The 13,214-nt window shown below is 55.2% G+C and overlaps 2 protein-coding genes across 2 annotated transcripts; one reads left to right on the top strand and one right to left on the bottom strand.

Moving 5' to 3' along the window:
* Positions 1-589: 589 nt before the first annotated feature.
* On the bottom strand, positions 590-2,306 carry PG986_010468 (uncharacterized protein; the record flags this gene model as incomplete). The annotated part of the gene is made up of 4 exons (XM_066846690.1): positions 590-1,084; positions 1,146-1,504; positions 1,576-1,675; positions 1,797-2,306. The coding sequence occupies 4 exons, from the start codon at positions 2,304-2,306 to the stop codon at positions 590-592; spliced, it is 1,464 nt and encodes a 487-aa protein (XP_066696181.1).
* A 6,414-nt stretch (positions 2,307-8,720) lies between these two features.
* Positions 8,721-10,576, top strand: PG986_010467 (uncharacterized protein; the record flags this gene model as incomplete). The annotated part of the gene is made up of 2 exons (XM_066846689.1): positions 8,721-8,882; positions 9,299-10,576. 2 exons carry the CDS (start codon positions 8,721-8,723, stop codon positions 10,574-10,576), a joined length of 1,440 nt encoding a protein of 479 aa, XP_066696180.1.
* Positions 10,577-13,214: the final 2,638 nt, after the last annotated feature.

Raw genomic sequence — 13,214 nt, 5'->3', positions numbered from 1 at the left:
GCTGGCGTATCGTGGGACTGGCAGCTAACCCGTAAGTAAGTAAGGCCGACGTCGTCGTCGGGGCGCTCGGCGCACCTCACCTCTAGGAGATTCTCGACGGGGCTGCGCGCTTGACACACGCACTCCACTCGTCCAAGTAGCGCCTTGGAGGCCCTCGCCGCGGTGAGGGCCATGCGGCGGCTTGGGTTTTCCGACCTCCGGCACGTGGTTTGCGATCTCGGGCGAACTTACAGATCAGACAGACAGGGTTGACTCGTGTGAAGCCTGCCAGAACGCTAGGTTGATGGACAGGTTCGGCGTTGGCGGCGTGCGGTTCGAGAACGAGCTGGAGTGGGAGTGCGGCCCTCATCCCGATGGGAAGGGCCAGCAGCGCGCGTGTTGAGACTCCCGGTCTTTTCGCATGCTGGCCTTTGTTGGACCTCATTTGGGAAGTCACTCACGTGGCAGCAGTTGGCCAAATTCACGAAAACAAGGCTTAATAGATATTTAGGCTTATAAGTAAACACATATTTGGGTAGATATGTATATCAAGATCGTACACGCCTGGCAGCATTCCCACCGCGAAGCGCCAGGGGCAAGCAAGCCTCCCCTAGTACTTGTACCCCCCAGCCCGCGTCGAGAACATCCCCATGGGATCAACGCTCTCCTGCAGCTCTTTGTACCGCGCATACCCGCGATACGAGCCCGTAACGTCCTGGTCGCCCGCCGCATCGTTCATAAACAGCGGCATGTACGCCTCATCCCCCTCCAGCCCGGCCTGCGCGAGCCACTCGGGCAGCCGGCCCTGCAGCCAGTCCGTCATGTCGCGCCCCAGCGCGTACAGCGTCGCATCGTCGAGCCCGTTGACCCAGCCGCACTGCAGCTCCAGCACGAGCCGGTCCGGGTCCGCGCTCGCGAGCCCCATGGCGTTGCCGCCGCGCGCCTCGCTGCGGCGGCCGATGACCGCGGGCAGCGGCTGGAAGTCGTTCGAGCACTGCGCGGTCGGGTGCAGGAGCGTCAGGTAGGCCGAGGTGATGGCGCGCCATTTCGCGGAGATCTCGGCGTAGAGGCCGGGGTTGGTGGGGATGTAGGGGATGGTGAAGGTCTGTAAACAGAGATGGTCAGTTCCGCGTGCCACACCAGGAAATAAAGGCACTAATGCTTACCCTGAAGGAGAACCTGGCAACAGATAACGAGCCAAGATCCCCGTTAGCCTTGAGCAGCTGCGCGTAGCTCTGCGTCTCAGCCAAGTCGACCAGAGGCGGGATGTCGAGGAACGGCTTCAGCGGCCCGCTCGTGGGCTTTTCGGGCTCCTCGTGGAAGTAGAATACGATGGCCGCGGTGCCGTTGAGCGTGGTGGCCAGGTCCGTAAAGATGACGGCGGCTTTGGGGTCGTCAGCATTTCCCGGCACGAAGCTGTGTAGCGCGGCGTAGAGCGCATCCTTCTTGGACTCGTCGTAGATGCGGGCGCCGCCCCAGACTTGGCCGATGGGGTGGGCTTCGATGGTGAACTGGGTGATGATGCCTTTTAGGGAGGGGTGTTGTTAGTAAGAAGGTAATATATCGAGGTGCATGGGGGTGTCGTATCAAACTGGCTTCCGCTGCCTTTCATGGCCACTGCGAGCTCCGGCTGGGCTTTGGCGTCGATATTGACGATGGTGCCGTTGGGCATGACGGTTTCCCAACCGACTATGCTCTTCGATCATGTTAGTCTTTTACAAGTTGCAGAATCAAGAGTCGAGACAACTTGCATCGGCAGCCAGGCCATATTGCGCGCTCAAGAATGACAAACCACCCTGCAACAGCAGCCCACCCACGCCCACGATCCCAAGCCGCCCGCCCACGACCGTGACCCCCGACGGCTCCAGATCGCCAATGACATCATTCCACTCGCCCGCGGGCCGGACGCGGGCGAGCCCCGTCGCCGCGTCGTACGTGGCGCCGACCATTTCGCGCATGGCGACAAGGACGCCGCCGTCGATGCTGCTGTGGCCCGGGTTCGGGTCGTGCCCGCCGCTCTTGACGGTGAACTGGACGTCCGGATGCTCGTTCAGGACTCGGACCGCCGCGGATACCTGCTCGGCGTCCCGCGGCGACACGATGCAGGCCGGGCGCAGCTCCCGCAGCGCCAGCGACCAGTACCACTGCGTCTCGAGCGTGTAGGCCAGCTGCAGCGGGTAGGCGACGCGGCCGGCCGGGAGCGCGTCTGCGATCTCGCGGCAGGCTTGCGTGGTGGACTCGCTGGGAGGGGCCGCCGCCGCCGCCGCCGCCTGGGCCGTCGGGAGCGGCCAGAGAACTGCTCCCAGGAAGAGGTTGAGAAGAGCCATGCTTGCTGGAGGTATGGATACCTTCGCAGTTTACGCGCGAGACGACTACGACGACGACGAAACAGTCGGCGGTTCCTATCGTGAAGGGAAGGAACCTATGCTCCTCCTAACTGAGTTCGCCATACCAGGAACCGGGCGATCTTGACCGATTCTTATTTCTCTTCTCCACTGCTTCACATCCTCGATCCCCGTCACACGCGAACTTCGAATAGCGCCAAGATACGGTAGCCACAAGGAATCGCTAAAATCACGTGACGCAATTTGGTTGGGCATGTTTGGTGGAAAGTCAGCACTAAAGAATAAAAAGCAAGGCAAGGCACGCCGTGTGCCAGGTAAGGGGGGGGACAAACAACAACGTCGTATATGCGGCTTGCATACATACAATTCATATGTGGTTTCGGGGCGGTATAACAAGATCTGTGGTACTATAACCCATCCCAAGATCGACTCCAGGACGTGGTGTGGTCCGAGGTCCCATGTGAAGGCTGCTGCTCCGGGAGAGCTCCAGGGTATGGTGTGATTGCATCCCATTCGGGGCGGTTCCGCGATAGGCCTTGAGTCGCTCCACTTTGGGCGGAAGGGCAAACATGGAGAGAAAGAGAGAGAGAGAGCGCGGGCTCCATTGTTTCCTGGTTTCCCCTTTTTCTGCAACCTAGTTATCATATCAGAATGACGATAAGTCACATTCCTAAGACAGTGACAAACTATAAGGTACGCTGGTGTAATTGCTTTTTGGTGTCAACGCCAGGCCCCCATTTGCCTATTTGCCCATGGCGACTCCATCACCCAGTAAACCATGCTCCTGGATGGCCGCTTATCACCACGACGAAGAGAGAGAGAGAGAGAGAGAGAGAGAAGAGAGAGCGCGGCTCCTCTCTTTTGCTTGTGTTGGTGTTGCCCAGGCCCCACTGCAAGGACAGGCAAACCTTAACAAACCGCGGAAATCAGACGCGCTGGATGCGATCAATCAATATGGGCTAAATTCCCCATTCCTCATGCTACCCAACGTCAACATGGGCAAACTTCAAAGATGCCAAGTGGTGCCCGGATTGGGCGCACAGATGGCGCGATTGTGGGATTCTCGACTCTTAGCTGGAGGTTACAGTATAGCGGATGTGTACATGTAATAGATCAGATAAAGTAAGAGAGAGAGAGAGAGAGAGAGAGAGGCAAACAATAAAAAGAGAGAGGCGTCAACCGCCGCCTTGGGATCAACACACAGCCGAAAAAACCGCTGCACGGTCGCGAAGGTTTCGCGGACAGCAGCGTCGGAAATTACATGGGCCAAATTCCCCGTCACGGCAGCCCGTGGACGCTGTCATGTCATGATGATGATGCGTACTGACAGACCCTGCAGACTTGCCTCGGGAAACCCTAGATGATTGTGATTTGAGTGTGTGCGTGTGTGCGAGAGACCCTTGAATTGTAAATTGTGCTACACGTACATGCATATGGACAAGGCAAGGCAAGGCAAGGCAAGCGCTTTGATATCTACCGATGCGCGGGCGGACAAATGTATGTTTTCTGGTGTCTTGGGTCGGTCCAGTCGGTCTTGGGAAACCTCGGGATTCAGAATCTCGGTTGACTGGCATGGATGGCCGCGTGGGCACTCACCTCCCTCGTTACTCCTCTTCCTCCCTCATCCATCCAACAGCGACTTACTCGATCCAACCCACGACTAACTTGCCTGCTTGCTACGCTGCACGTCGTTCGGAGTGCGACATAACATCGCAAAGAGGAGTTTTTGCTGACAGGGAGGGGTTGCAGGAACAGCCGATATTTCCTTGTTTGTTTGACTTGCACGATTTCGCTTCGACGAGTATACATAACCCCCCTTTACACCGCGTTCGCCCTCCCTCACTTGCAAATTAATTAGTTGTGCATACATTCATCACTTACATCGCTCTGTCTGCAGGCCAGGCTGGTTTGTATGCACGTACATGGGGGCTCGACTGGGCTGCGCTGGGGGCTGCTGGTCAGAAGGCGTCATGTTCCCTCTCGAACTCCTCGGAGCTTTTATTAGGTTGGGTTCATAAACCATACGCCCTTGTGCGACGTGCCATCTCTTTGCATGTACGGATATTGTATGTACAGGTATATATCGACAAATTTCCGACGGGAGGAAGCGCGGCGAAAACAAAAGGCATGGATGCGGAAGCATACAATGTGTACATAAGTACATGGATGTCATCAATGTAAGCAAGTTGGTAGGCAGGGGTAGCTGAGGTACATGGAGAGAACAGGAGGACCCTTAGAAACAAAGAGTACCTAATGTAATCAATCAATGATTACGAGACGAGACGAACCTTTTTTTTCTCCAGGGACCGACCCTTGATGTTGCGCTGCTACCTATCCCAATCCCGCGAGTCAGATTGCCTCAAAGCCGTCCGTCCAGGACCGTCACGAGGGGGACGGAGCTAAGATGAACGAGAGTTAAGATCCCGCCCGCTGGGAACAGCTTCAGCGCTAGAGCAAGGAACGGGCGGAACTAGTCAAACAGCACAGCCTCGCTCGAGAGAGAGGGAAAACATGAATTGCTACCGGCCGGCTCTGAGGGGGGAGTGGGAAGTGGAGGCAGAGCGCAGATTGATTGATTGATTTGATTGATTTGATAGATGCCGGCCTGCACTGGCTGGCTGCCAGCGTCCATCCATCGGTCGGAATTACATGCATAGCATATTGCGAGGGCCCCCATCCCATACGAATCAGCGAAAGCGGTCTGGTTAATTAATGTATTTGAACAAGTAGGCTGCCGACGATAGAATGGCACGGCTCAAGGTGGAGGTGGAGGGGTCTGAATTGGAAATGGGTGACTCGGAAGGTCAATCAAGATCGAGCACTTATGAAACGGCCAGTTTTGATGAAATCCCATCCGCAGCTCTTATCCAGGTCATATTCATGGCCATGGTCATAAATTTGCCCATGTCGGTCGAGATATCGCTGCCACTCGTTCCCACATCAGGTAAAATCCCGAGATAGCGAGATACTCGTATGTATTGCTCACACATGCCATGCTGCCATGCCGTGCCGTTGCCATGGGTGTCTCACTATTCTCTGGTGTGAGTGATCTGCAAGACCAACTCTACGTAACCTAACGGCGGGCTCTGCCACCACCAAACGCACAAGACATGCATACATAGGAGACATGGTCTTTGCTGGGACCGGTTGACGGCTGTCCCCAAGTGTTCTAAGCGTTCTCTTCTGGCGTCGATCATAGAAGTCAATTGTTAAAGGGCCGTTTGGAGCCACCAAGCTTAGTCGTCGATCCGGAATCTCGGCTTTTGGAGGGGGAAACTCCCCTCGGTCTGCAGCATGGCATTATCACTACCACCTACTAGGCATTTTGTTTTTTTAGTTCCTGTATCAGGATCAGGATCGTCAGCCGTGCCAGCCGTACATACAGCGCAGCCAGCACTCGGTGATTTCGAACCTTCTTCGGCCCCCTAGTGACGCCACAAGCGTGTGTTCGATATTGGCGGGTAAAGGCTGGCTCTCCGGGTCACGTACCTTAGGCTAGTTTCATTTTGGGGGTTGGGGCTAGCACCTTGCTGCGTAGCTGCAGCAGCCAGCATCTTGCTGCTGCATATCCCATCCCATCCCATCCCATCTGCACGCTACGCCTGTTAGCCAGCATCGCCCAGCAAGGTGCTGCTTTCTGGCTCCTTGCCTTAGTGATGCTGTCGATTGAATCCTGCATGCACGTTAATAGATGCACCTAATGTCGGTACAGTAAGCCTCGTTCGTTTGATTGCTCATCCATGACTGATGAGTCCCATGTTCCGCCCGCCCTATACATACCGACAGACTCGTGCTTTGATGATGTCTTTCCCCATCATCCCCCGAGGAGGACCTAGCGGCCGCAGTCTATCTCATCCTATCTGACTGTCCGTCTATCAGCGGAACCTTGATGCTGGGATGAACGGATCCTGGCTGACCCTGATTCTGACTCTGATCCCTCCCGACTGGATGGATCGGGGATGGGTTGAAGCTCGAGCGAGAAACGTCAAACATCAAACAAGCATGCATATCCCTTGAAACGAGAAGGGGTTGGATAGCATCTGGTTCGTCATCTAGGTAACCAGCAAGTGATCTAACGACACCCACAGGTATCTGTATGTACCGACAAGCACGCCAACGTAGGGAGAGGGGAGGTGGTGGCAGAAGTACCGTCAGAAGTTGATGACATGGCACTTGCCGACATCGACATGGCCTCATCAGTAGATAATCGTATCATGTCACGGCGTCTGGAGCCAGGCCCAAGTACGGACAGGACGGGGCCGAGTTGACGGATTTGATAGATTACAAAACTAATCGCGGGCGCTGCTAGCCACGTCGGTCGAGCAAAGAAACAACAACACAACAATCGACTGATCAATGCTCTCGGATCGCCTTCAAGGGGGTGCGGCCGACGACTTTTGAGCAAACAAGTTTCCCCCACAACCGACCGATCATATCTATCGACGAACCAAGGAAACGCAGAGGTGGAAACAGATTGTCGACAAGGGGGTGCGTGGGCGAGTGTGGTGCCAGGTAAGGGGGGCTGCCGGACCAGTCACAGTAGCTTGCCCTGGCTGTCAGGGAATAGGAATACAGTAGTTACGCCTATAACTGCAAGTGGCAGAAAATGCTAATGTGCTAGAAACTATACGATTTTTTCGAGCCAGCCGATTTTTTTTACACGGATTTGTAGTTTACTATCATATGATAAACTATAATTAATTAATAAAAGTAGGGCCGCCAACAAAGTACATTACCACATTTACCACCGACCATCCACACTTGAGCCCACTCACACCACTCGTGTTACTTGGTGCCATCATTGGCCTATCCGGCCGCCGATTTCCATCAAAGTTTGTCACGCCGGCTCTGTCTGCTGCCCAGCTTGTCGTTTCGAAAGTTCGTGACGGGCTCGTCTGCGCAACCGGTATGCAGAGTAGCAGGAGGCAAAAGGCCTATGATCAGAAAGGTGCAAGCAAGCCCGGGTGGGGGGTCCAAGTGTTTCAGGTGGGTCGTGCAATTCAGCCCATCAGCCCAGATCCCTGTAGCAAATTGATGAGCAGCCAAATGTGCTGGATTTACTGGGTTTAGTGGACTTGGGAGCACTGCTACAAGCAGATAGACTGGAAGTTAGTGTCTGTGATGGCCCGTACCTTAGTGCCCATGTACCTGTGGCTCCCCCAAACACCCAGCACCCAGCACCAAGCCATGAATGATGCCATGCCATGTTTCTTCAACCGGAAAAAGTCTATCTGCTGCTGTCGGCAGATAGGCACAGGGGTTTGGAAGAGGAATAAAAAAGAGATTAACCAGATGGCTTTCGGTGTCAAGAAGATGTGGCGGCCGTAGAGAACGTGAGAATTAAGAAAATAAAGTCACGCCACCAGCGAGAGAGGGATCAAAATCAGATGCAGCGAAGGAAGTACGGAGTGTGTACATCAGATACGGCCAGCGAAGTAAGGAGAGGTGAGAAAGCAAATGAATGGAAACAGAACGAAGAGTGACCAGACTGCCAGCGTGCGTGAGCGAGCGCGAGAGCGAGGCAGCACACTGGCACACTAGAGAGAGAAAACCAGAGAGTGTCAGAGAGAGCCGGACAGAAAGAGAGAAAGAGATGTGCATCAGGGGTTAGCGGCAGCTCCCCCCAGTTGTTGTTCCCATGTTTAGATGGGGAGGAGGATCCAAAAATGGGCGCAGCCGTTTCTTCCAGGGGAAATTTGCTGCAGCCAGTCAAAGTAGCTCGGGGGCGCGGCCGATTCAAGACTGAGGTCACAGCGGGCGGGTCACGCACGTCTGTCATGGTGCGATGCGCGAGGCACCCTCGCAGTACTCGCACCCTCTCGCACCCTCTCTCTCGCCCTTGCACCCTCGCAGTCGTACCCTCGCACCCACGCACCTTGGGCGGCCGTGGCATGGGGGGGGAGGGAAAACAATATAATCACCTGCCCGAGGACCATTTTACGCGCGCGAGAGAAAATATCCCTGGAAATGGGTTGCTTCCCCGTCCAGCCATTCGTTTGCTCCTTGTGTTTCTTTCCCCTGACTAACTGACTTGGAAATTCTACCCGTCCAACGACCTTCTCGTGTCGACTTTCTTCCTGTTGCCGTCCGCTGGTGTCTTGGTTGCTCCCCCTAAACCCAACCTGCACCGCTGCCAACCGTCAATCCATCTCCATCTTTGGTTTTGGTCCTCAATAATCCCCTTCCCGACTAGCCCTCGATTTGGTCGGCTCACCGTTCACTGCCTATCGTCGTATTCCCCTCGCTCACACTCGTTTTCTCTTTGTATTCGCGTCGTCACTGCTGCGACACACGGTAGCAGTAGTCGTAGCCAGCCCGAGGCCTGATCTGATCTGATCTGATAGTGCACCCCTTGGGAATAATAGAGCGAGAATCGCCGGTCGGAGTCGGGCCACGATGGATCAAATGGACACCTCGGATCCCTCGAGGATATTGGAGCAGGCAAGGAAACATCTCGAGGCGCTGAAGCAGGCCGGCCTGTCGCGTGAAGCTCTGCTTGCCCTGCTCGAGGAGGACTGCCCGCCGCAACAGCAACAAATACAGCAGCAGCAGCAACAAGTGCAACAACAATTACAGGTACAGCAGCAACACCAGCAGCAACACCAGCAGCAACACCAGCAGCAACACCAGCAGCAACACCAGCAGCTGTCACCCCCGCCGTCAAATCAGTCGCCTCAACAGCAACAGCTCTTACAACCGCCGACGCCACAGCCGCAACAGCAACAGCTACAACAGCAGCAGCAGCAGCAGCAATCACAACCACCACACCCGGCTGTCGAAGGTACGGGGCCACAGCCCCAGACCCCAGCGGGTCGTTCTGAAGATGTTGCTAAGTATGTAGCTCAAGCAGCTCCCACGTTCGCTATTCCAAACTACAATTTCGTTCCTTCGCACCAAATACGATCCTCCATCTCCTCCACGGCCTCGACAAGCTCGGGCCACGACAGCATATTGTCTAATGCAACCGGCAAAAGCTCCGTCTCCTCCATCGGCGGCCCGTTTGGACGGGGGCCACGCCCTCGATCATCACCGAAGCCCGCTACTGGTGCACCTCGTGCGACAAGACGTTTAAGCGCAAGTTTGACTGGAAGCGACACGAAGAGGAGTTCCACGAGCGATGGCGCAAATACCCGTGCCCCAACTGCAACCAGAGTTTCTGGGGTCCTAACACCTTCAACCAGCACCACAAGTCCGCCCATGGCTGCAAGACTTGTCCTCACTCTGATGCCGTCGTCAAGTACATGATGAAGCGGAGGGCCTGGGGATGCGGCTTCTGCGCCGCCATGCACGGTAAGCTCGAGAAGCACTACGAACACGTCGCACAGCATTTCGAGGCCGGCAACACCAAGAACGACTGGATGCACTCCAACGTCATCTATGGCCTACTGCACCAGCCCCTCGTCCTCGAGGCGTGGCGAGAGCTCCTCATCCGCAAGGAGGGCAAGTTCAACGGCCACCAGCCCTCCTTCAGCTGGGACCTCGACAACACCGGCAGAGCCCAGGGTTACGTGGAGAACGAGCACCCCGGCCACCTGCAGGACTTTTTGGAGTTCTTCGACGGCTCCAAGGAGACGGCGGAGAAGATTGCACGATGTGCCTGGGGCTACTGCCATATCGTCTTGATGCCGCGGCCTCAATCGACCCCGAGCGTCATGCAGTCCCTGCCCCCGCCGCCACAGCAGGAAACGTTCCCACCCTCGCCAACAGACGGCGGCAACAACCACACGCAGGTCCTGATCACGAGTCAAAGTCGAGGTCTGAGGAGGGTCGCATCCACGTGCCTGAAGCCCATCAGCAGGAGGCCCAGCCGGAGGATCTCTTCTTCGTCGGCGGCCACGGCCGAGTTCCACGATCGAACCCCGAGAATGACGCTCACGCCGCCTATGGAGCAAGATCCCAACAACTCATTTAATATGTTTATTTCACCGCCGCCGGTTCCTTCGCAGCATATGCAGCCGGAGCCGATGCAAATAGTTACGTCACGCCCCTTGTCTCTGAACAAGGAGCTCCCACCAGCACCACTCGTGCCCTCTCCTATGGATATGGATTTCAACATGAACATGTTTTCCCCCGACGGCAGCGCGCAGATGATGAAGCCGCACGGCATGGCCGAAGACTGGCACAGCATGTCGAGCTTGTCGAGTACACTCATTGAAGATCAACCGATGACGGACCCCAACATGGGAGGCCAACCACAACCAGTCTTCCCGGTGAACTGGGAAGACCTCAACCATTTCGGGCAGCACAGGTAGTGATATGAGGGGGCAAGGAAAAGATAAGAACAACAACGCGCGTCTCCTTATACTCTTTTTTTTTTTTTTTTTTTACTGGATGGTTAGGGGGCCGCCGCCGCCCGCAGAGAGCCAGAGAGAAAGCAAGGGCTGTATCGATATGAGATGGTCATTCGAAGTGGGGTGCAGCGCAACACAGAATATGCTGCTGCCGCAGTCGCACCCACGTGTATAAATATAGTGTCTGATTACTTTATATGGGAGTGGGTGGCGATGGAGGATGGAGTGAATGGACTGGGGGAGATTGGGGGCCAGCAACTTGGGAAACTGGGACTGGTTACTTGGTATATTTCGCCCTTTCGTTTTTTTGTGAGCGAAAAGCTATGTAATGTAATGATACCATTGATGATTTGATTGATACCAAGCACAATCTATAATAGCTACGGTATCATCACACAGCGAGCGGGCAAGCAAGAAGGCCAGGCAGACAGACAAGAGGCGATGATAGGGGTCGAATCAAGGCCTTATTTTCTTCTTCTTTCCATGAACTCGCAACAGCTATACCAAATCATGTAGAACTGATCAATGAATGTTTCTTTTCGCCGTTTCTTACTTCTTACCCCTGAACTATCATCCGATGTATCCCGGCCGGCATATGGTGCTTGTGGCATGCTCCCAGACGAAGATCTCTCATCTACATATGATTGCCGAGCAGCTTGCCTCTTTTGAGACGTTGATCATCGAGTGTGTTGGTGATCTGTCTCATTGGCATGTGGGGTCTAGCCAAAACATCCCGTCATTCGAACGGAAGAAGCGGAGTTTTCAGGACGAGCGAGGGAGCGAGCATTCTCGGCATCCTCGTTCTCTCGATCGATTCGGGGGTATGTTGGTGGGTAAAGTATGCATGTTGGGTATATCCCAACAAGGAAATGGATGACATCTGCCCCAGTGGGGAGGGAAGATGGGCGTTTGTAAGCAGAGGATGAAGAAACAGCCGGTTCTGCATGGGCATGGGCACGGCAATGGATGGGCGGCCGATGGGAGGGTGTCACCTCCAAATGTAACATTATCGGTCCCGGCCTCTCGGGTGTCCGGCCCCCAAATGGCCCTCTCTCTCTCTCGCTCGCTTCTGATTGCTGGACTGGACGGCCCCCCGTTGCCTGTCTCTCCAGCTTGCCTGGAGTGAATCCCATGTCTTACTCTACCCGAACGTCTAAACTTTCTCGCTTCTGTTTCTGCACCTAACCCCCCCCAGCATAGATACCCTGCAAATCCGACACATCCAACCACTAAGTTAGGTTAGGTTATCTGCCGGCAGCGGCTGCGGCGCTGCTCGCTGCTTGCTGCTCCAGCGGCTAAGGCTGCATATTGGATAGATGGTACTTGCTGCTGACTTTTTGCCTCGTGTTGGAGTTGGTGGGGGGGGACATCATTTCAGCTGCTCTTGGCTCCCTTCTCACTCTCCCTTTTTCTCTCTCATACTTGCTCGCCATCCGGAGCCTGATCCGGCCGTCTGTCTACCGACGCACTGCAGCTTGCAGCTATACCTGAAACTTCCCAACCAGCAGCACTATAGTAATTTCTCTACTCTACTTTGCTCAGCTCTGCTCTGCTTCCTCGGTGCCTCGGTGCGGTGCCGCGATATCTTCTCTTCGCTCTTCTGTTCGTTTCTTTTCCGCCCGGACGTAGAGTAGATCTCGAGGAGGAAGAGACATGCATCATGCAGCACTGACAGGAAAGTATCTATTGCGAACAGACCTACCTACACCCACCTCAACCTCCCGGTCTCGCGTGGACTCCACGGATACGTATGCGCATCAGAGACAAAGCCGCGCAAGCGAGACATGCCCGTACCCAAGGGCATTTGGGGTCCGCCGCCGTGAAGATACGTTGTTGTCCTGCCAGACCGATATTCATCCGGCATCCATGTCCGTCAGTGAGTGCTGAGTCGTCAGTAGTCCGGGAGTCCAGCCGAGTCGAGTCGAGTCGAGTCGAGTCAGGCTGTGCAGCTATCTGAAATAGATTCGGAGTATCTATCACCTTCTCTTGGCACTCACACACACACACTCTCTCTCTCTCTTTCGTTCAGCTCATCTCGGGCTATGCTGTCGCGATTATACACACATACATCATACAGTCATCACCGTTCCAGACTCGCTCTCTTTCTGTTTCTCCTCCCGCACGGGCTGTGTGATGTGTGTGTGATGGGTCCTTCCGAAATTAGGTTGCGCGCTCGCGATCGTTCTGCTCTTGCTTTCTCTACTCTCTCTCTCTCTCTCTCACACTCTCTCGTCAGCAGCGGCTGCAGACGCCTCCTCGCCTCTCCAGCTTTTCCATGTTACACACCTACACTCGCGGCTACGCACGCACAGTCAGAGTAATCCTTCTCTCCGGGTGTCCCCCCCTTCCCCCCCATAGGGCTGTGTGCAACCTTGAATCCTTCCAGATTTAGATTTCGCGTCATTGCCCGATTCTCGCTTTTGGGATTCGTTCGTCCCGTCATCCCCTTCCGTCACCTCCCTCTCCTTCCCCCTCTCTCTCTCGCTCGCTCGCTAGGTTTTCGCCTAAAGCACCATGCAGATCGAGCAGGAGTTTGCGCGCTTCCTCGCACGTCTCTGCTTCCGCGCCCACCCTCCGTCATTCTCCCCATTCTCTCCCC

The sequence above is a fragment of the Apiospora aurea genome (assembly GCF_038362705.1).
Source record: "Apiospora aurea strain CBS 24483 chromosome Unknown utg000007l_segment0_segment0, whole genome shotgun sequence".
Classification (NCBI taxonomy): domain Eukaryota; kingdom Fungi; phylum Ascomycota; class Sordariomycetes; order Amphisphaeriales; family Apiosporaceae; genus Apiospora; species Apiospora aurea.
This window is presented reverse-complemented; position numbering and strand designations above follow the sequence as displayed.